The 26,820-nt window shown below is 44.3% G+C and overlaps 1 protein-coding gene across 1 annotated transcript in view; it reads right to left on the minus strand.

Moving 5' to 3' along the window:
* Positions 1-26,820, minus strand: part of SEL1L (SEL1L adaptor subunit of SYVN1 ubiquitin ligase) — a 299,522-nt gene that overhangs the window by 210,950 nt on the left and 61,752 nt on the right. Inside the window, exons 10-13 of the mRNA XM_069208115.1 lie at positions 16,778-16,932; positions 15,609-15,665; positions 7,924-7,992; positions 2,506-2,583 (exon numbers count right to left, since the gene is read on the minus strand). Of these exons, the coding sequence (XP_069064216.1) occupies positions 2,506-2,583; positions 7,924-7,992; positions 15,609-15,665; positions 16,778-16,932 (359 nt within the window). The remainder of the gene's footprint in view (positions 1-2,505; positions 2,584-7,923; positions 7,993-15,608; positions 15,666-16,777; positions 16,933-26,820) is intronic.

A 26,820-nucleotide genomic window follows, 5' to 3' on the forward strand; every position in this document is an offset into this window, starting at 1 on the left:
TACTTGTTTGATGAATGCCTGTTTCTGTAGTTCTGTGTTTTGTTGTGGGGTTCAAGTCATCAAAATTGCTTAAGTCTGGGTCCTCAGTTTTCAGTAATAACTGAGGAACACAGATGCCAATAATGATTTAGTGTGGGGGGCCCGAATTCCAGTAATGTTTAAGGGGAATCCAAAAAAGTCAAAAGTTTAAGTACCACAGCCTTAGAAGGTGAGCTAAATCTGTGTTGTGGAATCTTCACAGCCTTTTTAGGACTCATGTGAACGCAGCCACCTATTTCAACCGGAGGCTAGAAGAACTCACCCAGGTCGAAATCCGACGAGGAAGCGAGATCACTCACAAGTGTTAGACAGTCCCAAGCATCTGTCCCAGTAGGAGGGAACAAATTAGCCACCTCATCTCTATCATCATCATCATCATCATCATCATCATCATCAAGACTATTGATATTTGGCATTTGCATGCGGTCTGAGTTTGAGCCAATAAGTTCATCCAACCTGCTGAAATTCTTGTCTCTAGGCAAATGTCTGTACTGAAACCTCTCAATGTACAAGGATTCTTCTACCAGCCTATGTTTTGCCTTCTAGAGAGCATGAGGAACGTTTTGGAATTCAGAAGAGACTCTTAACCTGGTACTGACAGCGAAGATGATACTGACACCTATGGAGGCACCAATGGAGAGGATTTCGGTGGAGAGACGGCACTGGACAGAACTAAAGCAATGCCCAATCGAGGATGTCAAATCTAGTCAGAATCTTGAGGGTTCGATGGGTCTGAAGGTCTACCATTGGGAACCAGAACAGGAAGGAATAGCGCAAACGAGGCCTAGGCTAAAGGCCATAACCTGTACAGGGTCGGTGGAAGCCAAGGGGAATTTGGGGTATGCCAACGGCCATACTGGGTCCGGGATCGATGCCAGGCGTGAGAGCTGGTACTGGGTCAAAGGTGGAGGCGGCAGTGGGTTCATATCCAACAGTTTTGGTAAGGCTCTAGAACTGGAGTCGGCAGCAATTTCAACAATAAAGATATATACTGCCTAAAGTGGGATTGAGGGATTGATGACTAGACGCAGAGGACTCCCTCTTAAGATGCATCCTGTACTTTTAATTAAGGCATTATCTTCGACGATGCTTGCCTTGAAGGGGGATGGGAGAGGTGCAATTCATTTTCCACGTCTCTGTAGGTGCACTGAGACCTTCGAGAAAGATGGCAACTTCAAGACCTGGCTGGTTCCTCGTATCGTTCAGGACCAGAGCCTAATATCGAGACTCTTTGGAAACATTTTGGATTTACTTAGATAAACGTCCTAACTCCCCATAGCCTCTCGGCTGAGGGATATCGCCTCTTGCTTGGTCACATAGCTACATTTGTCCTGAAGAAGACCCTTTATAAATTACTTTTTTACAGGATAGAAACATTGACTTTTTCCATCAACTGCATGTTTTTTTCCCCAATGAAAGGACTTTAGTATTGTGTAATCACATGAATTCATACTCTCGGATACACAACTTATGTCAGGTTGGTTGGTGCTAATATATATTTTATAATCTTCGTGTATTATGCACTAAACATAATGTATCAGATCATCGCACTTTATCACCTTTGCACTGCACCATCACTTGTAGCCCCTTGTTATGCACTGGGATTGTCATGCGAGGAGTACTTAATATGATTAATCCAATCATTAACAACTTTTAAAGGTTTCTCTTGACACACTGTTTATGAATAAAACTATATATACGGTCTTGAATGTTTGCCTTTGGAATACCTTTTTATTGTAGTGCTATGGAGATTTGGCAGTCGAGGACATTGAGCTAGGCATCCAGTGGGATATGCAATGGGGTTGACGTTGAGCCTGGCAGTAATTGTGCACCGATATCAAAAAGAGTTTTCACTCCTGCTCTATAATTGTCTGAGTTCAGGAGGCCGTGAGGGTCATATGACCTCAGAGTTGTGCTTAGGTCCCAAGCACCACAGGTAGACCTTGTGACAATCTAGAATGGACATCTATTTTTGACAGAAGAGACAGAGTTTGAAAACTGACTTTTTAGGAGGAGACACCTTGCACGTCCACTTGCGAAAAAGCAGAATTTGGAGGAAAATAAGTGTTCCAAGGAAAGTTACTCGAAACCCCATCAAGAATGCAGAAAAAAAGCAACTCAGGCCAGGGCACCGTGGTAGCATCTAAATGGTCAGGTGTTGTCATATCTAGAGCGAAACCTGGCATAGAGATGAAGCCAGATGCAACCTACCAGCTCAGGAGGGATGTTTCAGCTTTTCAAAAATCAAAGTCTGACAACTGGAGGAGATTCAAGAGCTGAGGACTGTGCTGGTAAAAGTAACAATTAGAAGGACATTGCATCATTTGAAATGCTGCTAGAACCCATGCCTGTAGACTCAGCCCTCCAAAATATGATTTCCAAATAAAGGTCATGGGAAATGAAACACAAATGAATGAGGGCTAGTTCTATTTGGGCTGTTAAACATAATGATTTGTAGGAACCTACCATGTCTGCCGCTTTCTTGAAATAGTGAAGAGCTGTCTCGTTGCTCTGGGGCACAATGTCACTGCCCTCTGAATACATCTGTAAAAGATATGAACAAGAGGTTCAATTGCTTTAGGGGGTTTTAGAGTAACACAAATAAAGTAGTGGATGCAATTCTATAGGAACATGCATAACAATTGCTTTCAGGATGACAAATCTAAACCAAGAAAGTATCAAACAGTCATGTCAGTGTCTATGGAATTGGTTCATTATCTCTGCCAAGTATAGATATTCTGTGACTATCCCATGAAGTAATTTAGCACTTACCATCAGTTCTAATGAGGATTATTTGATACAAGCGTTCCACACCATTTAACTGACAAAGAAAAATCTTTGATTTTCTACATTCCTCCACTTCAAGATCATATTAAAACTACAGTACTCACTGATGAAACACTGCCTCTTGTGGCTATTTCTAAGGCGTAAAGGAATAGAATGTTCATGTTCCCCATGTTTTACTGCATATACATTTATACTATTAGGTCCCATATGATGCTCCTCCAGTTCAAATAATGAACATTTTCATGGTTTCCAAGGAGGCCTCTTCTCACATAAGACACCCTTGGTAAGCTCTGATTTGACAGCCAAAAGTAACAGACTTAAAAAAAAGAATAACAGGCAAATAAAGTTTTCAAAGATTTATGAAATACACTCTAATATGGTATTGAGCACAGATGCAGTACAATGGTGTTCCAGAAATGGGAACCCAGAATTCTGAAAGAGCTCCCAACCATATAACGTTTTACTGCATGGAACCGTCATAAGGCTTGTCAACTGAATCTCACGATGTGCGAGGGTCAACTTTGATACAATCTGTGGATCTGTTTGAAAGACAGTCCTCTGGCACAAGGCAGAATGATTTTTTGTTCTTTTCTTTCCCGAAGAGTCATGTACGTCACCATAACTGAAGCGCACGATTCTTTGGGAATGAAAGGAAACACTGTCTGCCTCAGGCAAGCTTTCCAAATTTTTCCTAGGTGGAACATGCACACATGGTTCCTTCCAGACTATCACTCCCAAGCGTGCTACAGAGGGTTGTGGTGGACCTACTCCTCAACTTTGGGGACCTTGATTGTATAATACAACAAGCATGAAAAATCAGACCTTGTGTACTCCAAACCAGTAATATCCTCTTAATACCGGACTAGAGGACAGCTGTCTACCACTAAGGAAACAAATTCAGGGAAGTTAAACAAGGCCTTCACTCAATGTCCTGAACTTCATGCTGATGTTCCCCACTAGATTGAAAATAATAGGCAATTAGGAATCCCACTTCTCCACTCATCCTGCAGAGGAAAATTAATTGTTAGATAAATGGGTGCCAAAATATCACAAATCAACACCTTGGCCCAAAAGACAAAGACCCCGATTTATAGCTTGGAGAACGGGTTACTCAATCCCAAACATTTCAATATACTTTCTGCCTTATTAAAAGTGCATAATATGCCAATGCATTTGTAGTAAGATGGACAGGTTATCCATCATGTTTGTGATGGAGTAACCATCCCCCAAACTCTAAACCAGTCTAAAGAGGAAACATCAAGGTACAAATGTTAACCTATAAGAAAAGAAACATATACTGCATTTGGGCACATAGCAACGACCTCCAGAAATGTTCTTCTGGAGTTAAGGTAAATATGGGCCAAGGCCCAAATGAGCACCAACAGGTCACTTCTAAAGCACTAAGGTGCCCTGCCCAGGTGCAGAGGTGCTTTTCTTCCTCAGGTGCTCTAATGTGATCCTATGGGAAAGGAACAGACATTGCATACAGGTACTTAGCAACAACTTACAGGACTGTTCTTCTGGAGTTGAGGTAAGTATGGGGCAAGGTCCCAGGCCACACTAACAATTCACCTCGGGGGACCCTAGGGTGTGCGGGTGCAGAGGTGTGTTACGGCATTGGGTGTCCCATTCACTTCAATGAAGATCGGTCCGTCAGAAAGAGGTTGCAAGCAAGGACTGGAAGACCAGTCCGGTGGAGCCCACGAGGGGGCTCGACCCTTAAGATCCTCAGGCACATAGGGACACCATTGGCCCACTTCTCAGGCTGTGCGGCTCAGTGTAGTGGTGTCCTTTGCCATTGGTTTCCTTTGCAGGAGGCCTACAGAAAGAGGCTGCAAACGCCATCGGGAAGTCCACAGTGGGCAAATCCAAGGTGTGCTTTATTTCTGGAGGGCCTGTGAACCGCGTTGACACAGTTTGCCCACTTCAGCTTGGGTGCAGTGGTGATGTCCGGCATCAGGTTTTATAAGTCCCGGATCCTCACAGTTCTTCTTTGCTTGCCTGCAGATGCAGGGAAGCAGCTCTTCTGCTCCAAGAGTGTTCTTTTGGAGAGGTGCGAAGCACTGGCAGCTCTCCCAGTTTCTTGGAGGCTGCAGTGGCAGGACAGGACAGTTGCTCCTTTAGGGTCAGGTACAGCAGGCAGGCTGGCAGGGTTGGCGCCAAGTCAGTTGTGCTCTTCAGTTCTCCGTCATCAGGCTTCTTTGTCCACTCCTTTTGCATCCAGCGAAGAGCTGAAGCCCTGGAATCAGGGGTCCCCCCAAATACTAAATTTAGGGGGAGTGAGGCGTAGTAGCCAATGGGCTACTTACCCTCGGGGTCACTACACCCCCTAGATGACCACTTCCTATGGAGAATGGGCATCATCCTGTCCCAGAATTCCTAATTCCACCACACACAAGATGGCAAAATTCCAAAGTTTGTGCTTGTTTCAGGCTGGTCACCCTAGGGTTATGATGTCCAGCCTGGAAATGCAACACGCCTCCTGCATAGCTAATTTTCCTGCCTGTCCAGGTGCCACATGGGCCACATCTTCCACTGAGGAAGGCTAGATTTGCATAGCAAAAGCGGTGGGCTTCTTTGAAGCCTCCTGCCTTGGAACGCAGATTTGCAGGTCATCCTGTTGGGAGGGGTGTGTAACACACCTGCAGAGCAGGTTTGGTTTCTGACCTCCAGAGAGCAAAGGCTCTCACCCTTGGGGGTCGGAATCTCCTCTGTTGGTGGCAGGCTGGCTAAAACTAGTCAGTGAGCCCACCAACAGCTGGTAGGTTTACAGGGGACTCTAAGGCGCCCTCTGGGTGCATATATTAATAAATCCATCACTGGAGTCAGTGAGGGTTTATTAATACAAGATGTTTGATATCAAACATCCTTAGTTTCAGTGAAGCCATCATGTAGCTGGGGAGCTCGTATTGACCAGTGTCTAGCACATGTATTTAATATGGCTTCCCTTGACACTTACTATGTCTAAGAATCGACAAAGACATAGCAGAGCCATATCTGCTCTTGCAGATATGCCTACACATGTAATATAATGTGCCATGCCTTAGGGTTGTAAGGTCTGCTGTAAGGGTGACTTACAAATATTACATGCAGTGTTTTAGTGCATATGGCACACAGGCTGCGTGCCATGTCATGTTTTCACTTTTGGGAGCACAATGTCACACATCCTGCAATGACAATCTGCATGAGGTTGGTGCTGGGTCCTTAGAGTGGCACAAGGTATGGTGAAGCTCTTAGGGACAATCTTTAGTACCTAGGCCCTAGGTACCGGATGTACCATTTACTAGGGACTTACAGAGGTGCTAAAGGGCCTTGCCACTTGGGGAGGGCGGGGGGGGGGGGGAGAATCAAATGACCAGGTATCTTGTTTTAGGGAAGAAACACTGGGGACCTGGTTAGCAGGAACCCAGTGTACTTCAGTCGAAGTTGCATCAAAAACTAGACCAAAAGTGTGGTTGGGAGGAGGGGGGTACTGCAACCAGAACCCAGCTTCCTACATGAATGCAACACATTCAAAGTGTCTCTGAGGAGCATTTACATACAGATTTCTAATGGAGAGCACATTTGGAACCGCTCTATTTTTCTTTGACCCCACTTGATCTATCACCCCAAATCTTTCCAGGAAGGAGCTGAGGTGAATGAACTTTTTTCTGTAAAGTTTCATGAAGATTCATCAACAGCACCAAAACTATTAATAAAACAAAATATGCTCTTCCTATGGAAACTCTGAGTTACACAGAACAACACAATGGCGACCCTCACTGTGTAATATATTTTGTTACAGGTTTTCTGCATGATGCAGGGAATTATTTGAATTCTCATGAATATTAAAGAAAATTCTACAGAGCAGACAGAAAATATTTGTGTCTATCTGTTAGATAGAGCGCGATGATCTTCAAGCTAGTAAGTAAATCAGAAAGCAAGGAACATACGTATTGAAAGTACCAAAATATTAATTTTTCTGAATGTTCCATTTCCTTCACTGCCCTTATCGTGGACACCAAAGACATCAGAAATATAATGACTTAGAGGGAAGAGATTTTAAAAAAAATGGGAACTGTTAATTGAATTCACTATTTTGTTGAAATTATGACTGCTTTATGTCATTGTAAAGTTTTAATATGTCTTTGCACTCACTAGACTGGTGACAGTTAGGCATCCCAGATAGAAAATGAAGGCAAACTAGGATTAGAAATTTATATTATGGACATGGTACTGCTGTGATAAAAAAAATAATTTAAAAAAAAAGCAATCAAGTAAATTTGTTATACAAGCCCAAGAAAAATTGCCAGTGTGCTTGTAGTGAAGTAACAGGAATCTATGGCGGACTGGGTCCAGCCGTCCTAGATCATGTTAAAGTTGCATACTTCCCATTAGGTATTCGCAGCAACCTCTGTGAATGGTGTAATATATGCCTGCCCCAAGATTTTAGGATGATCATAAAAACTGTTGCTCTGCAAGACAATAAATAAATGTACATCGTCAGTGTAAACTGTTACAGTTACTATTAAGCACCCACCTTAAAGTTTCTAAATCTTCTTGAAATGGCTCAATGAAGAGAGGGGCAGCAGGAGGAGGGTTGGGAATCTAAAGGATAGTATCGGAAACTAGACTCCCCCATATATATATATATATATATATAAGTTAAAAACTTGGGCTGAAAAAAAAAGAAATATTCATAGGACAATCAAAACTAGTTAACACTAATGAAAACAGAAAGTCTAGTAGATCAAAGCAACAAAAAAAAAAACATATTCTTTATCAGCTCATGTACAGTTTTTTTCTAATGTTTCTACCATCTCCTGAAGTCTGTAGTGTTGCATTCCCCAAACTAAGGCACACTCATGCTCCAATTTGTGATCAGGTCAATATCTGCTGTGGTGTTATACCTTCTCTATTACACCAGTGGTTAAATAAGATGCCATAAGGGCAGAAAACAATAAAAAGAAATTGCTTATTCAAACAAATGATATTTACACAGAACATATACTTTGTACTGGCTTTTCATCCATCATGGAAAGAAAATCTCCCCATGCATGTTAGTCTATTATTTTGCCAAAAATTTGGTTACAGGGTTGTTTTATGGTGCTTACATACCTTTCCTAAAAAGGCCATGGCGTGTGAGTTTCCTGCGTTAGCTGCTTGATTGAAGTACTCAAACGCTCTCTACAAGAAATCAAAATTTAAAAGATTTTTAAAATCCTCTCCGTGAAAGATTACTCATCTGAATCCCAGCCATAAAATAACAGTCTTCAGGTACTCTTATTGGTTTCACCACGGACATAAAAATGGAAGCTGTTTGCGACAACTGTCACACCTGTAGCCGAAATTTATGATTAAAAAATTATCTCTGAACTCAAGTTTAATTTTGCAAAACAGACATTTATTGTACTTGAAAAGGACTAGTATTTCAACAGCACTCAAAACTGCCATGGATGATTACACCATGATTACATCATGAAAATATTATAAAATGTATGTGTTTGTCCCTTGTCACAGACTAGTTGGCATCTCCATTTCTTTTTTATCATCTTTTATACAAAACCCATCTAACATTTTCCTGCCTTAGGCATTTTTGTTATGGACCCATAGTCCATTTTGGAATTTTTCCAAGTGTTCCCGAGCATGTCATGAAGAAGAAGATGGGCCCAGCAGCTCATTACCATGTTTCCACTTAAAAAGGAATACAGAAATGCATAAGGTTTGCACACACACAAAAGTTAGAACCGCTTTCAGAGGGCAACGGGGGCTACTTGACCCATCCGTGGTGGTTCAGGCTTTTTACTCCTTAAGTTCTGGGGCCCGGCCTACTATGAATTGTGAGCAACTGGGCTAAATAACCGTTATGCACTTGACTCTCAGTGGTAGCTGTGGCCGAGCAGTCAAAGGCTCCCTCAGGAGGGAAGGGTAGATACAGATAAGTGAACAAAACTGATAACTCAAGGTGCAAACAGTTCAAACAATGTAATGGTCAGTCTAATATTTGCTTTTATAGAAAAAAGTAGTGCCTGATTTTTAACTTATACAAATAAATAAAGAATAAAGATGTGCACAAGCAAAAAACAAAGTCTCCTTGAGTTTGGGGCTTTACAAATCCCTGTCGCACCCTCTTCCTTGAACATGCTCAGTATTATTCACAGTTCACTGGTGGCCCTATCCAGGGAATGCTCACTAATAGGCCATACTCAACAGTTCCCCTTTGAATCTTCAGGAATTAAACAAAAGTGTCTATGGCGATGTAGCACCTTTAACAGCAAGTCCCCCAGGGACCAACAGGCCCAGGTCACATCTTACCTGTTCCTGCAGCACGGGACCATTCAGAGTTCCAGGGGGTGTCTTTGGTGCGGGTACTCACAAGTTCTGATCCTGCTAGGAGAAGTCAGACTGCTCGTGACCCAAGAAGCAACGTCAGGCAGCACAGGTTCTCCCTCTTGAGCGACGCTCCAGGCTCCTACAGTTATCGTAGGAGCTCCCAACTTGCAAATACAGGGTAGGGCAGCCTTCCCCAACAAGGTTGGTGGGAGAGGATCCTATCTTCGGCTCCCGACTGGAGCCCAGCGAGGGTGGAGCAGTGTCTCCTGCACTCCTCAGTCGGGGGCAGTTCTCTCACTCTGCGGGTTCGATCTGCTAAACGCAGCCTCAGTATTTTACCTGGACGGCAACTTAGATACCAGTAGTCTCTCCTGGCATACAGGGTTGCTGAGGTACTTGGTAAATCAGAAGAGGCGCAGCGATATGGACTTACCAAGACCCACATGGTGCTCAGCACTTTGGTAAATCCACAGTGTCTGTCTCCTGCCATATGGGGGTCGCCAAATTCAAACTCCTGCACACGGGCTACAACCTGATCGGTGCACAGCCAAATCCTCAAACCACGCACAGTGAGGCCTCACAGTAGGGCTTACTATTGAACCTCACTCTCTTTCCACTTTTTCCTCTTCCTCACAGAGCACACTGGCCTTGGCAAGAAGGCAGCGCTAGTGCTGCAGCCTGCAGGACAAGTGGTCTTGGATTCCCTGGGTGATGTCCCCTCAACTAGCAGGGAGACTAGCAGGCCTTTGCCTCAAAGTCCTGGACACAGGCAGACGTCTTGCAGAGCTTACCCTTTTCCCACAGACTGTCTGGCTGCTTAGCAGGTGACAAATTTTGGGGTCTCAACTTCCCCTTCTTATAGTCCTTTTCCTGACACGAAATGTGACTCGGGTCTGAGTATATGAAGTTTTGGGTTGGAGTTCTGCTTGTTTTGAAGTGTAACATTTCTCATTTCCTTCTGAAAGGTCTGTCACAGCAGGCAGGGCTTGAAAGCCAACTGAAGCATAATACAATTCATGGGAGTGACCAGAGTTCACACCTGAATGTCAGCCACAGTGATTATGTGCATCAATAGATGAATTCCGGGATCTCAGCCCTACTCTTTAGGATTCTCTTATCAACTCCCATCTCCTTCCCTTTCCTGTGCCCAGGCCCCTCCTTTAGTGCGTTCCACCCAGCTCATAGTAATGCAGCAATACACAAATCTGTCTGGGGGATTCCTCTCCTTGTGTCTTCACCAGGCAGGCCTAGGCTTCCCAAAATGGAACCCAGGGTCCTTCATATAATTCACCATTGCAGGCACACTTACTCAGTTTGCATTCACAGCACACTTGCTAGCTAGCTCAGTTACTTACATGCATTTTTACCATTACAAGTAAACATATATTCAGTACACACATTCAGTCTGTGGGCACTGTTCAGCACTGAAGCGTACTGTACCAGGGTGCTATTTGCTAACACACACACTGTTAGCATACACACATCTTTTTGTGCGCTGCACTTAATGTATTATACCTCACGAAAGGACACATACAACCGGCAAATGCTTTCATTGCGCATGCACTAAATGTGCATGCGCTGTACCGAACAGCACTACATCTCTCATCTAATGTATTTCTTTCAAGCATACATACACCCAGTACATGCCTAACCACACACATACTGTGCTGTCCTACCCCTGTACTGTACCCTTCCCACGCACATCCAACCCAGAATCACTACTCCACATCTAACTGGTGTAGGCCAAGAGTGAGTTAGGCACACAGGAGTTTAACTTGAGCAAAAGAACGATGGATTAAACCCAGATCTGTGACTGGGGGGTGAGTGTTTGCATTGTTCAGCACTCCGTCAATCATCTTTTTGTGTTACAGAAAAAGGATCAACACCCTTTTCAACACACCAACTCACAAACTTGTCCCAATGACAGGCATATACAGTCTTTGCTGAAGGACACCAGGCTGCCAGTACAACTTCACAGACCGCTGAAGGAAGATGGAAAACGGTCACCGCTCAATCTCCATTCATAAATGCAGAATGTGTCCAGGTTTGAGTATAGCACCCTGCCCTGTTGCTGTAACAGAAGATCCTCTCAAAGGGGCAGTCTGATTGGAGGCCGATTACTACTCATGCTCACAGGTTTGGGATAACATACTCTGTGCCCCATCCAGAGCCACAAGGATGACTTGGGCCCGACCCCTCCTGATCATTTTCAGAACTCGAGGCAGGAGTGGTATCAGTAGGAAGGCATACAGCAGCCCTGAGCCCCACTCGAAACAAAATGTGTCTCCTAGCGAGAGCCAGCTTGGAAACTCTAATGCGCAGAAGTGCTGACATTGCAATTTCTCAGCATTAGTGAATATGTCTAAGCATGGTTCACCCAAACCACAGGAGAGACCTCGCACCACCTCCAAACAGACACACAATTCATGATCAGCTAGCCTCAGCCTGTCCGCCCTGGTGTTCAGAAAGCCCACCACATGTTGTACAACCGGGTAAAGTCCAAATATTCCTGCCATGTCCAGAAATTCAGGGCCTCGAGACAAAGGGTCCACAAACCCACCCATCCTCTCTGTTGCAATATCACACGGCGGTAGTGTTGTTTGTGAACACCTGAACTAACCTTCCCTTGTGGAGGCTAGGAAGGCTTTTAATGACAGACTGATAGCTTACAGCACCAACAAGCTGATTTGAAACGGATACTTCGTCGGAGACCAGAATCCTCTGACCTCGACATCTCCCACCCCAACCAAGAAAGGGGTTGCACCTGCCACCACTGTGAGGTCTGGGTGGGAAAGGGAGAGCTGATCTAATCATGGTTCGTCAGCCACCACTGCTGGACTTTTCCAGTTCCCTCCGATATCTAGACCAGGTCGAAAAGTTTCACCTGATGATGCGACCACTGAGAATTCAGGTCCCATTGCAGAGCCCACATGTGCCAGCAGCCATGCTTTACAAACAGGATGCAGGACACCATGAGACCCAGCAACCTCAGAGGCAGTCTCACTGAATCCAGGATAGGGGCTGAAACATCAGAATCATAGCCTGAATATCCTGGACTCACCATTCCGAAGGATAGGCACGGACCTGCACTGCGTTCAAAATGTCTCTGATGAAAAGGAGCACCTGGGGTGGGGGGGCTAGGTGTGACTCTAGCACATTTAGAGAGAACAAACAGATGCAAGAGGTATGCTGCAGTCTAGAGATGGGCGATGACTGCCTGGGGAGCCCGCAATCAACAGCCAGTCGTGCAGGAAGAAGACTGGAACGCCTGACCTATGCGGATGAGCTGCAACCACTGCCATCACCTTTGTGAACACCTGAAGGACCCTGGTAAACTGAAAAGGGGAGCACAGCAAACTGAAAGTGCTCTTGAGCAACAGTGAACTGCAAATAAAACCTTTGGGCCGGCAGGGTGGATATATAGAAATATACATCTTTCAAGTCCAGTGCTACTACTCCAGTCTCTAGAGTTCAGGGCAAAGAATAATTGAGCTAATGTGTCCATTTAGAATTTCTCCTATTTCAGGAAGCGGATGAGAGGGGGTAGATCTAGATCTAGTATTCTAGTATAGGGCAGAGGCCTCCATCCTTCTTCGGTACCAGAAAGTAGGGGGAATAGCAGCCACAACCTACTTCTGATGTCGGCACCCTCTCAATAGCTCTTTTCGCCAGAAAAGCCGGTATGTTAAGAGAGAGAGATGGTCCTTCAACAGTCAATCAGAAGAACCCAGGTGGCATGGGCGTTGGGGTGTCTGTGAATGGAAATGTATAACCACAGTGAAAGATTTAGAGCATCAATTAGTCCGAGGTTATAGACAGCCGTCGACTTGTTGCTTATGATGAGCGGTCATATTAAAAGGGGTTTGAAGGCTGCCGAGGGTGGTTGCGATGGGCAGAGAAGATCTCTGGCTTTGTGTCCGAAGAGGATTTAGAGAACCACATCTGTAGCCAAGAAAGCCATGTAAAGTCTGCCTGTCGGGGTGGCTAGAGAGAAGGTCGCGTAGCCACCGAAGGGGAGAAAGGCAGAATGGGGCTGACATAGGGCCGTGAAGAGTCCCCAACGACCGGGCCGTGGCCCTGTTGTCCTTAAATCTCTTGAGCATCAAATCTGCTTATCGTCAAACAGGTAAGTGCCGTCAAGGGGCATATCTACAAGGGATGCCTAGACATCCCCCGAACCGCCACTTGACCTTAGCCAAGTGAGGTGACAAAGTACCACCGATGAAGCAACTGCTCTGTCTAGTGAGTCTCTTTTATCCAGTCCACAGCATATTGTGAACTTTGCTGCGTCCCTTCCACTGGCAATAGTCTGGGACAAGGTGTTCAAGCAGCAAACTGCTCAACTGAGTCTCAAACTGTGAGGGAATTCCAGCCTCAAGAGGCACGCGATGTTCACATATGCAGTGCAAAGCTTGTAGAAGAAAAAATCCTCCTGCTGAAGGTGTGCAGCCTCTTGGATTCCTTATCCGGTGGTGTGGGTGGGAACTTACCATGATGAACTTGGAGGTGGAGACCAAGACGACCAGGTTCTCCAGGGTGGAGTGGTGGGTGAGGAGAGCTGGGTCCCCAGGAGCATCAGGCAATGGCCCTGTGCAGTCCTTGACCAAGGCCCAGACCGGGACATCAGCGAGGGCTTCAAGAAAAAGGGGGTGGGGGGGGGGGGGAAGGTTTGTGGGTTCTATCTCAGGTTGAGGAAAATCTGTTAAGAGGTTATTCTTGACTGTCAACTAGGGCATCCTAAGGTCCAGGACAACAGTTGCCCTCTTCACCACCATTGCAAAGGAATCCCCTTTCTCCATAGCTATAGGGATCCTTAGATCTGCCCCACTCTTATTCCCTACAGGGCCTGTCTCCGACTTGGATGGTCTCTGTCCGGTCAGTGCCGGAGACGATGTCGGAGGTCGCCAGTCTGGGTCCATATCAGAGTTGGGTATTACAGGAGAAAGAGAGAAAGAGCGAAGGAGAAAGAGCGAAGGAGAAAGAGAGACAGACACACGAAGACATTATGACTCCTTGTAGGTTTATCTTTTTACCATTGACTGGTGTTTCCTTTAGCCGATGAACTATGGCGACTCTTCAAAGTTGAATGCTCCTAAGACAGAAGGTACCTTACCTAAAAGCATTCCCTCTATGATAACAGTCTGTTGATGATGTCGAGCCAGACTTTAAAGGGGGCAGGTCTGCACAGAAACTATTGATGTCAATCTTGAACCACGGCAAGTGCAGCAATTTTAGTCACTAACTTTGGTCTCCTTTCTTTGGATATCCATCTTAGGGAGTCTTTTTCATGTGTTGTCTTCCTCTCACAGAGTGATGAGAGCATTTGTTTTAAGACTAATCTTTTCTTCTTCTCCTCCTCTCATATATTGCAGCATCCCTGTGATGCATATGCCTTTACAGAACCTGAGGGGTCTTTAAGAAACTGTTTTGACAAATATCATATTCTTTCACAGAACAGGAAGCTGGAAGGCACACTACACAGACCTTATGGGGGTCTGATACAGCCTCCTCCCTCCTATAGGAGCAGAACTTCTCTAAGAGAGAAGATATTTGACTGGCAAATCCTATCAGAAACAGAAAAAATTAGGATGCAAAATATGCAGAGTGAAGGTGAAAAGGCTGAGGATTCGACCAACATTTTTGTGAAAAAACAGGAGTGAAATCTCACATGTGCTCCGAGATCCTAAACACAGAAAACAGAAAAAACCTGGATTGGTGAATCTTGACTCTTAAAGGGGCAAGGAAATTCTCAGCTTTCCACGTATGCCTCCGAGGTTGGATTTTTAAATTCTTGTCATACACTTTCATCCCTTTTTGCACCCAAGCTGTTGCAATGCAGCCTAGAAATTGGTTATTAGGAGCCCTGCAGACCTTACTCGGAAAACAATTTCACATCTCATAGGTTCTTAATGAGTGCCGATCACATGAACGCTAGCACTATCTATTTATTTATAAATACAAATAAAACTAAAAGTGCTCCTTGGTCCACTTGCACATTGAGGTGTAATTTTAGCGTTCATGACAATCAATGAAGATCCTAAGGATGCAAACTTACTTGTACAAATTATCGGCCTCCTTCGTTGGCGGTGCTATAATTTATCTCATTGTTTGATTTTCACAAGGGCTAAGTTTATTTTACACATATAATATCAAGTACAGAAAACGGCATCAGTTTATTAAAATTTGATGTAAGCTGTGTTTTAAATATATGTTAACATGATTCCGTTTTCGTCATTTCACTTTTTATCTGTTACAGTGCTCAGTTTTATTTCTGAAGGGTTGAAATACGGCGTGCCGGGTGCAAAAAGGATATTCTCAAATGCATTATCTGAAATGGTTCAATAGAAATACATTTAAAAAAAGAAATAAACGGCAGAAACCTGCTGGAAGTTCAGACTTTCACTTCCAGTGCTCATTTGTGAATAAACTCAAAACACCTCCACTGACAGACAAAGACAGGAATGTCAAACCTGGTGGTTTTGTTCAACACCTCGTCCTCCATGAAGATGCAGCTGCCCGAGGCCAACCTGAACGAGAACAAAACAAAATAAAAACACTGATCTTTTTCCAAAATGGGAAAAGCTGACAAATTCAGCGATGAATATGTAAGATTTTGCACAGCAGCACAAAGCTGCCAGGCAAGATATTCTAATACACGCCTTCAGAGGAATGACATAAGATGGTTTTCATAAGAACCGCATCTGTGCAACTACACAAAAGTGTGCCGATATTTTAGGCTTATCCTAGGAGTATATTGTTTCAGATTTATTTTTCTGGTGGTGCGGTAAACAGTATAGTGTGGGTAGTGGAGGTGATATATGGTAATTGGTGTAGCAGAGAAAATGCTGGTTTAATATATGGTTGTTGGGGGGTAGGGGGAAGACAACTAGAATGTTAGCACACTCATCAGAAACCTTCAAAAACATGTAACAAATTAAAACCAACGTTCTCTTCACTAAGCAGAAAATCGTGGATGCTGCTGTTTTCATTAAATGAAACGGGTACCTTCTGCAGAAGCAATCACGTTAGGCACAATGTATAAAAAAACTGGCATACCTTCAGGAAACTTTAAACATCAAAATACAAATTGCACTGCAAAGGCTGCAGCAAAAATTGTGTCAAGGACAGTTGGAAAAAAAAAAAAAAAAAAAAAAAAAAACACACACACTTTAACCAAAGAGTTTTTTTTAGGAAAGCAGAGAAGAAAACAGTTACTTCTGCTTCTGTCGAAAACCGCGGCTACTGAAATAGTAGCAATAAAGCTGCAAAAAGTGACTGTTGGCACGTAAAAACAAATCCCTACAGGATAGATTCCTCAATCACAAATAATTATTTTACTATTTTGATAGATTACACAAAATTGCTTAACTGATGGACAAAACAATGTTTTTTTGGACCATCTAGTAGAGGTTTGGTCAAATATTCCCATATGCCAGATATCCCTTCCAACAATGTTTCAAGAAGTGTCCAGGAGTGGAGGGAAGTGGACAGTTACACCCAGTTAGCTGCTTAATATATTTTACAATTAGGAGAGCTTGCATACAAATTAGTTGACAAATGATGTAAACAGGAACAAAGAATGTTATTTACATGCCCATTAGAAGCAGTCTCAGTCATAAAAACAAGTTTAATATAATACCTGTGCTTGTACATCTCCCTTTTCGGCTAAAAACTGGTAATACTGGATCAAGTCTTCCTCTAGCATCCCACTGGCCACACCAGGATTTTCTACCTCATCAGCTAGCCGAATTCGTTGCACCACCGTCCCTCCTGTCAGAGAGATGTCACTGGCCACTAACACCAAGAAAAGGAAAGGTTCGAATCATTTTTAAAATGCATTTTCATGTGAACTGTTGGTTGAACAGATATTATTGCCATACAGTCTAAAACTCAGTCAGACCTTTCAAGCAATGCTTTCCAGAAAATATTCCATCAGCCGTGCACTATTTTCAGATTGTTTCTGTTTTTTTGGACCTCCCCTTTTAGCCTTTGCACAGGTCAAAAGTCTGTAGACCATAGCTCAGCCTCTTTATGCTTTTATAATATTACATTTCACTTTTCTTTGAGAGGCCGTCAGAGCAGAAGACTGACATGGAGAGGTGTAAACATGAATAACGTGTCCAACATAAGAAAACAGGAGTAAAGACCTCATTGTTACGTTGCTTTTGGCCCATGGGCAATTTATGCAAACAATAAACAGCCTGACACCATGTGCCAAAATGACTTCCATGCATGGCAAGCACATTGGTGCTATGCCCAATTTCGTAAGGGGTAGATGAGACAACAAGTTAATCAGAAGTTGATCTACGCTGCAGCAAATTACATCGATCAGTCTTATAGGTAAAGTGGTAAACTTAATAAATGTACATACAATCCTCCCTGCTGAATAATTTGTGAGGTTACTGTACATTTACATTTGTTGCTTAACAGACAACAGCTATGAAGCCAACTCTTCTGTAATGCTGCATTAATGGTGGCGAAGAGGGATATGGTTCGATTGTGGGAGTGTGGGGCGATCGAGTTGCAGAAGGGGTGGGAATCTAATGTAGATTGGTGCATGCAATATGAAAAAATGGTATACCAGGTTTGGGGCAGGCCTAGAAAGTATGATAAAATGTGGGGACCATGGCAGAAAGTGGGGGCGGACGTATTTTGAGGGTGAGGTTTCAGGGAGAGGGATCCTGATGGGTCTCAACCAGAAGTACATATGGAAGCATCCTAGAATGCGGGGGAGGAAGCCTGTTAAGTGTAGGCACACATATGTTCTAATGACGGGGAGTAGCAAGTGCCTTGGCCAAGGGTTACTGTTGTTTTGTTTATGCTGTCTTGGTGCCAATAGGTGTTAGAAACTGGATCTGTAGCTAGCAGAAGTATGCACCCTGTCCAAGTAGGAACCACAATCCTGTGCTCATCCTCTGGTAGCTTGGTGCAGAGAAGACAGGCTTAACTTAGGATGGAATGTGTAAAGTATTTGTGAAACACTCAAAGCAGTTAACAGTGAAAACACCACAAAAAGACTCAACACCAATTTAGAAAAACAGATCTTAATTTAATGAACACAGCACGACCAAAACAACGAAAATCCAATAAGTAGAAGTCGAGATATGAATAGCGCCAACCGGGGCTATCTGGCACGCTCACCCGAGGTAAAGTCCAGAGTTCAGGCCGACTGCGACGGAGCATGGGCTGGCTATAGTGAACAACTTTGCCAAGCTGAAACAGTATGCTGTGGGGTGGGTTGCGCCAATGTTGAAGATCCAATGTGAGGAGCAGGGGAGGCGATGCAAAGGCAATGCTTTGGTTGCAATCCCTGCCGTCCAGGATGCATCGTCGTCGAGCCACGCAGCCACTGGTGCGATGTCCTCGATGTGTGCCGTTGAACCCTTTACAGTGAAGGTCACAAGTCCTCGTCGAGACACACAGCCGGTGCTGCAAAGGCTATGCGTCGATTCCAAGCCGCACACTGGATGCTGCGATGCTCTTGTCCTCAGCAGCAGTGGTGATGCTTTGAGGAGGAATGCAGCGGTTCCAATCTGTGCAGTGACCACGATGCGTGGATATCCATAGACAACTGCTGTAGAACCCACTTCCAAGGGCCTAGGGTTGGATTGGCATCACTTGGCAGGATAGGACTCACAGTTGGCAGAGTCCAGAAGCTGTAGCAGAGTTTAATTAAGTCTTTGATGGTCCTGAAACGTCCGAACAGCAAGCCCATGAGTCATTTTGGTTCTGGGGATGATATGTGTCCAGTTCTGGTCACCCAGACACTGAGGGCAGCAGGACAGCACAGGCAAGAAAGCAGTTCTTCCAGGGCAGCAGTCCAGGGTAGAAGTCTTTGTAGCAGCACACCAGCCCTTCGTGGCAGAGTATCCACAGGTCTAGAAGTGTACTGAACTGGTAGGGTCAGATGTCCAGTGCTTATACCCAGTGATACCTTTAAAGTGGGGTGACTTTGAAGAGGGGTTTTGACGTGCACACAGGGCCTCCCTTTCCTGCCCTTTCTCCAGACACACTCTACCGGGGGTATTCAGCTCTTTGTGTGAGGACAGGCACAGCCCTCTTAAGGTGCAAGTGTCAGCTCCTCCCTCCCATCCTGCCCAGGATGGCCCATCAGCCTGGTGATGGCCCATCAGTATGTGAATAGCCCTTCAGGCACATCTTAGTTCCCTTTGTGTGTGATTGTCTAGAGGGAATGTGCAAAGCTCAGCTGCCACCCAATACAGACGCGTACTGGATGCCGTCACACAGGGCTTAAGAGCAGACAAATGTCACCTTTCTAAAAGGGGCATTTTAAAATGTGTAATCAGAAATCCAAATTTACCATCAAGGAGGATTTATTATTACAAGCCCATAGGTACCAAACATGACAGTCATACTCCTTCTCAATCAGGAATTACACTTAATAGATGTATTAAGGAACCCCCAATGCTATCCTACAACAGGGGTAGGCCTCTTAGTAATTATAAACACATTTGGAAGTTTTTCCCTACCAGGACATGTAATTCTATAAAAAGCATATGTCCTCCTTTTTACTTACACTGCACCCTGACTTATGAGATACCTAGGGCCTACCTTAAAAGGATGTCTTATTTGTAAGTTAAAGGCTTGGCAAAGGGTTTTAAATGCCAAGTCGACATGCTAGTAAAACGGCACATACAGGCTTTCCAGTGGCAGGCCAGAGTCGTGTTTAAAGAGCTTCATTTAGCGGGTGACAAAATCAGTGCTGCAGGGCCCTAGTAGCATTTAATTTACAGGGCACATATAGTGCAATTTATAATGGGCTTGTAAGTAAATTAAATGTGTCAGTTGTGGATACACCAATGGTACCATGTTTTAGGGGAGTGACACATAAACTTTACTACTGATTAGAAGTGGTAAAGTGACCAGAGTCCTATAGACAACAATAGATCAGACATGATGAGGCAAAACTTTCAGGGGGGGGAAGACCACCGTAACAGTGGCAGTCTTCCACCCAATTGTACAAAAATAAAGAAAGAAAATCTGAAAAAAAGGCAGGGGAGGAGTATCTTTTCTTAATTGGCAAAAGTCTGGCCACAATGAAGAGGAAGGAATAAATACTGTGAGTGGCTAAAGCAATATAAGTTAATTCTCTTGTTGAACAAATTAATACTATAGGTTCCCTGCGTGGGGATGGCTTACAATTAAAGCATGCTAGTCTTTGCAAAAGCTCAAGTGCTGGAAAACACCTTTCTGTTTGATCCATTTCCGATTTATGCTAGTCCACATTAGAAATATAATAAAGGCACTGTTATCCTTCACATTTTGTGCTCTTATACTAGAACTCTCTGTATCTATTGATCTACAACACACACAAACATGTCTTCTTTCATTGTATAGCCCCTTGAAGGTCTAATAGCTAATTATATTTACGTGCAGGGCTAATAAACAATTGAACTAAGTCAAGGATGCACCACAGATGGATTTTTTGAAATTTCGAAACTTGGATGTTGAAACAACAAATGTTAAATGGGTAATATACTAGTTTGTCCTGCTTAGGCCTTCATTATAAGAACTCATGCTGTCATTTTGCACCTGGAATTAGAGAGATAGGGGAAAACAGTAATTTTCAAATGCAGAATCATGTGGCAATTACGAGTTGATAGAGAGATGCTGCTGGTGTAACAGTAGCTTCATGAGCTACTTCCCTGTAGTACTGATGGCACACTGTGTTTGCCATTCTGTCAGACTACTTCCCGCTCCAGCCTCCTCTGCCTCAGTCCCAGGCATAACAGTACTTTTGACGCTGCAGAAGAGTGTCAAGACTGGCTTATTGCAAGGGTATGTGCCACAAGGCCTTTTATGATGTCATTCACTATCAAAATGCCCCCCTTCCCCGCATTAGAAGGCAGTAAAGAGCCTGCTGGTCTGCCAAAACTTTGGCAATAGCAGAATGTGGTAAGATCACAAGCCGCACAGAATAAGGCTTCCTTGTGCCTCAAGTTGCATCCTCAGCATTTCATCATTCTCTGCTTCCCAATCTGTAATACTGCAAAAGCTACAGTTTGAAAGCCAGTCTTACAAGAACTCCAACAGTTTGCTAATTAATTTTTAGTTAGGTTGTGTTTTACTGTTGGAGCCTTTGGTGTTTTAAGGAAAAAGAAAATACAGTGAAAATGTTGAAAGGTACAATTTTTGTTGAGTGAAGGATCACTTTCACACTACACAAGGAATACAAATACAACTTGTGTTTTTGACTCACAGAAATGTCGGTATATGATGTGCCTAAAAAGCAACAATGGAACAAACACGACACAGATGAACACAAACTGCTGTACACAAAACACACCACTTACTGCAGTGTTTTCCTTTCACAAACAAGCTTTGGATTTGAGTTATTAAAAATTACATAACAGCTATAAAGTGAAAGAGTGAGTCTTTACTAAAAGCAAGTAAATAGGTTATTACAAGACTGGCAAAATCAATCTATCCATTATTTATATGCAAGTATTACAGGAAATAGACAAAAGGTAAAGGTTTGAGAATGCTGCTCTCTCGCTCCCACTTAATAGGAGACTTTATTAAACAGGCTTTAAACATGCAACAAAAATTATGTGACAAAAATAATGTCCCTTGTTTTCTGCAATGCAGATCCAAGTAGTGACTCGGAGTCACAGGGCCATTTTTAGGAGCAGTCAAAAGCTTTGAAGGCATGACTTCTCAAAGTGCCCTCAACATTTTTCAGTTCTTTCAGATAATTGTTGAGTGGCTAGTGTGTTTTTGTAGTACAGTGTGTAATGACCCACTCACAGGTGCTTTTGTGAATTGGGCGTCTTAAGTCAGTATAAGTGAAGGGTTCTGATGGGTGGCACTATGAAATGAATCATAAATAAAGGTTTCCTCTACTTGATGCCAGTAGCTATCAGTTAAGCTCCAGAAAGTGAGAATTCACTCTGCATTTTATAAGTTCTGTCATGCAACAGACATCACAAAGTAATCTTTACAGCCCTTTGTTTGCTCACACAGCTAAATAAAACTTTCTCACCAAAGTTGTCACTCTTTTGGGTCAGTAGGTCTTTATAAATTAGGGACTGATGGAAAATTGGTGCGTTTCCAAGTTTGCATCATTTTATGTAATTCACATGCAGTTTCATGTTACATAAGGCGCAGACCTGATTCCTTCTGTAATACCGGTTCTCTTGCAGTCGGGGGGGGGGGGGGGGGTCCTCGGGATTTAGGCTGCAGGCATCATCGTGTTGACCAGGAGGGGTCAACCCCAGGGTGGACACAAGGTCAGAATCGCCTGGGCAACTGCTCTGGGCTAGTGGGCCACCTGGACTCAGGCCGTGGGGGTCGGGTGCAGAGTGGACAGGGCTTGCAGATCCGGGGAGGTTCTGGAGCCCTTTTTGGAGTTTGAGGACAGGGGCTTTGTCCTCAGGAGTTCTTGGTCCTCTGATGGGCAGGAGGTCCTCTTGGGGTTTGTAGAGGTCACTTTTTTATAACAGGGATTCCGAAGCTGCAGACAGGCCGGTAGTGCTGGGGCCAAGTCAGTTGGTGTCTGGAATCTTCTCTCCTGGGGTCACCTTAGCAGTCCTTCTTGAGTCTTCGTTTCTTCTTGAGGTCACAAGGAATCTGGTGACCTAGGTCCAGGGGTGCCCCTAAATACTAGATTTAGAAGGGTTACAGGGGTCAGAGGGCAGTAGCCAATGGCTACTGTCACAGAGGGTGGCTACTCCCTTCCTGTGCCCATTCCCTTTGGGGAGGTGGGGCACATTCCTAATCCCATTTGTCCCTGTCCTCCAAACAAAGATGGAGGATTCTGCAGGGAGGGGGGTCACTTCAGCTCTAGACACCTTAGGGGTTGTCCTAGCTGGGGTGGTCCCACCTCTGTGTTTTACCTGGTTTCCTGCGCTAGACTTGCCACATCCAGGGGGGGGGGGGGGGGGGGGGGGGTGTGCATCTCCACTAGCTGGAGTGCCCTGGGGCACTGCAACAGGAGGCCTGAGCCTGTGAGGCTCACAGCCAAGTGTTACAGTTCCTCCATCTCCAAGATGCCCTCTGTGTGAATTTTACAATAAATCCAACACTGGCATCAGTGTAGGTGTATTGTGCTGAGACATTTCATACCAATCTTCCCCACCTTCAGTGAAGCCATCATGGAGCTGTAGAGATCGTAGTGACAAACTCCCTGCCCATGTACTTAATATGGCCACATTGCACTTAAACACTGTAGGGGCATATTGCTCATGCAGCTACTCCCTCACCTGTGGTATAGTGCACCCTGCCTTAGGGCTGTAAGGCCTGCTAGAGGTGCGGCATACCTATGCCACAGGCAGTGGTTGGTGGACATGGCACCCTGAGAGGGATCCCATGTTAACCTGACCTTTTTCTCACCACCAGCACACACAATCTGCAATGGCAGTGTGTATGTGCTTGGTGAGGGGTCCCTTATGGTGACAAAATACATGCTACAGCTGTTAGGGACCCCTTCCTGATCACCGAACCCTTGGTACCTCTGGTACCTTTTACAAGTGACTTAGTTGTGTACCAGGCGTGTGCCAATTGTGGGAACAATGGTACAGTTTTAGGGAAAGAACACAGGTGCTAGGGCCTGCTTAGCAGGATACCAGTACACTCTCAGTCAAGTGAGCATCAATATCAGGCAAAAAGTGTGTGTGTGTGTGTGTGTGGGCACTTTCCTACACTTTGTATCAAGTTTTTGGGGAATACTGTGGTGTATGGAAGTTGTACACCAAGGACCTGTAGTCCACTCCAAAAGAAAGACTATCTTGATGTCAGAAGCTACAGCGAGCAGCCATGCATGGATTCAAATGTCATGCACATAAGGAACTTCAGGACTAGATTCTAGGTCTCTCAGGGGGCATGATGAATGGCGTCAAAGGCAACAAATACCTCAGGCAATGAAAAATCAGAGACCAAGCCACAAACTATTCAAACCAGCTGGAATGGGATGGACTTCATGGACAAGTATCTGGCTGCAAAAATGACCACCACTTCAGGCGGCAAGTCAAAAGGATACATCTGTTGTCACTTAACTTCCATGCATGGAAGTGTTGGTTGCAGAGATTTCAGAGTAGGGCCCTTTTTAGCTAATGAAACAGTAGGTGCTCTCTAAGAGGAACCCAGATTGGAGGAAAAATTCTCACGGTCAGTAGCTCTGGGTACCGCAATATACTAACTGAGCCCAGGGCTATTAAGATGACTTGGGCCTGGTCTTTCATGACAAGGACCAGAATTTGAAGCAGGAAAGATCGGTGGAAATGCATCCAGCAGACCTGTGCCTGACAGCAGACTGAATGCATCTGTCAATGACTTTCTGGAGGAAACACCAGTGTGCAGTAGCTTTGACACTGGGCTTTCAGTGCTGGCAAACAGACCTAACCAGGGCATGGATCACGGATTGAAGTTTCCCTTTGCAACCTCAGAATAGAGAAGCCACTCTTGGTCTAACAGCCAATGTCTGCTCAACTCATCCGCTCTGGTGCGCAGAGACCACCCTCCAAGTGGTTCGCTACCAAAATGTTCTTCTGTTGGTCCATCCACCTTTAGAGATGCAGTGCTTCCTGACACAGCATCCAGGGCCTTAACAAGCATTTCTTGCTAAGGAGATCAAGAGCCTGGCCATCTTCCAGAGCTGGTCTGTAACGGTCTGTGGTGAGCCCATCTTGAGTAGCTAGTTGTCATGGTATGAGAATACATGTATCCCAACGTCTGAAGATGAGCTCCAAACATCACCATCATCTCATGAACACCGAGGCCGACAGATAAGGGCATCACAGAAAACTGAGTGTTGCAACCCACTGTGAAGTGCAGGACATGTATATGAAAATACAAATCCTGAAAGTAACACCATCCAGTCCACTGGATCCAGGACAGACAGGAGCTATGAACATTTTCAATTAGTCATTCTTGAGGAAGGCATTCAATGACCAAATGTCCAGTATAGTCCTGAGGCCTTCATCTTTCTTCAATACAAGAAAGTAGTACAAAAAGCACCCCTGCCCCTCTCAGGGTTTGGATCCTGCTTGATAGTATATCTGGCCTATAAACTGACATCTTGCATTAAGACAGAGGCAAGGTTTGCCAAAAATTGTTCTGTGTGTAGCAGAATACAAGGGAGGAACTAAAAGGAAGGGCATAGCACTTTAGAACAACCTATAAAATCAGTTGGTCTAATGTGATTGGTTTCCTGACAGGGGGGAGAGGGGAGGTTTGGGTGGGGGGGGTAGAATTCTGTACATTGCCCCTCATTGGCTGATTATAGGCCTAAGATGGCAAATCGAAGCACCTTGGGAAACGCTGAAGAAGGGGAGGAGAAGTTGGAGGGTTGAAGTCCCTTCAGGAGTTACCAGCTTCTGCAGCTATCACGCATTCTGCCATGAAAGGGTAGAGTGTGCTGTTGCACCAGCTGGGGGCAAACGCTGCTCGTAAGCAAGGTCCCTGCAATAGTCTCTTCTTTCCTACACTGCTAGAAGAACTGTCAGGATGGGACAAGAACCTTAAGGACTATGCTGGGGCGAGCGTATGTTTGAATCCCTTGAGTGCCAAGGCAGACTTTTTTTCCAAATAGTCTAGATCCATCAAATATAATGCCCACAAGAGCGACAGACATCCTTTAAAAACCCAGATGATTACATCCAGGCCTGCCTTCTACATACTACATTGGTACCAACAGCACATGCTACGAAGTTGGTGAAGCTAGATCAGTACACAACACATTTTGCTGTGTTCAGCCAGTCTGGGATCACTTGGACCAGTGAGGTACTGAGGTACTCCAGAAGAGGTCAGCAAAATCTGGTTGGCCAAGTCCCATAAGGCATGGGTATCCTTTTCCATGGGGAGCACTGCTGGAAAACTCTAGATTCAGTCTGGCATCTGGCAGAATTTCAAAGGCAAGGACTCTGAAGTCAGAAGCATCTATCATTTAGCATTCTTGGTTATCGAAAATGAGAGGTGCTTTGAGATAAAATGTCTTGAGCAGGACCATGCAATTTGACTTACTCTAAAAAAAAAAAATATGATTTCAAGCAGTAATTTTGGCCAAATGTCTGGCTATTTTTTATTTATTTTTTTCCACATAAAGCACATCCTACAGATACTGTGTTTTGGAAGTTAGCACAAAATTCAAGCTTTTTTTGTGCCATATGCATGATAATTAAAGAACTTAAAAAACAGCCAATTTAATTACAGACTCACTACTGGCAGCAACAGGGTAATCCCTGTTGTGCTCAGCAATCCATCTGTTTTGTTCTCATAGGTTTAGCATATTGCATCAACGTATGTGATCAATATTTCAGTGAATTGGAGTTACTAAGCTTTTCAAGCTGCACTTATTATATTTCAATGACATCTACTGGCTACTATTATTTCAGATCTTGCTAGTGGTAAGAGCAGATTTAATAGAGGAGAGGGGAGAATGGGAAGGGACCAGAAAGAGGAAATCTGAAGTAAATGTAACTTGCGGAGACATGCATAAAAGGTGGTTACTGGAAGAATCACAGGCCAGGGAAGAGCTGGGATAAGACTGAACTAAAGGATAACCATCTAATGTGTGCTATGTGGTTATCTTAGCCACAATGCTAGAAGCACAGAAAGTCTCCTTCTACTTCAGTATCTCTTTTGTAACCCTAAAAGGTCGTTCTCTACTAATACTGAAAGAGAACGTTATCTGGGAGGAAATTCTAGAAGGTCAGGAGGATGTCT

The sequence above is a fragment of the Pleurodeles waltl genome, chromosome 9 (genome assembly GCF_031143425.1).
Source record: "Pleurodeles waltl isolate 20211129_DDA chromosome 9, aPleWal1.hap1.20221129, whole genome shotgun sequence".
NCBI classification, from domain to species: domain Eukaryota; kingdom Metazoa; phylum Chordata; class Amphibia; order Caudata; family Salamandridae; genus Pleurodeles; species Pleurodeles waltl.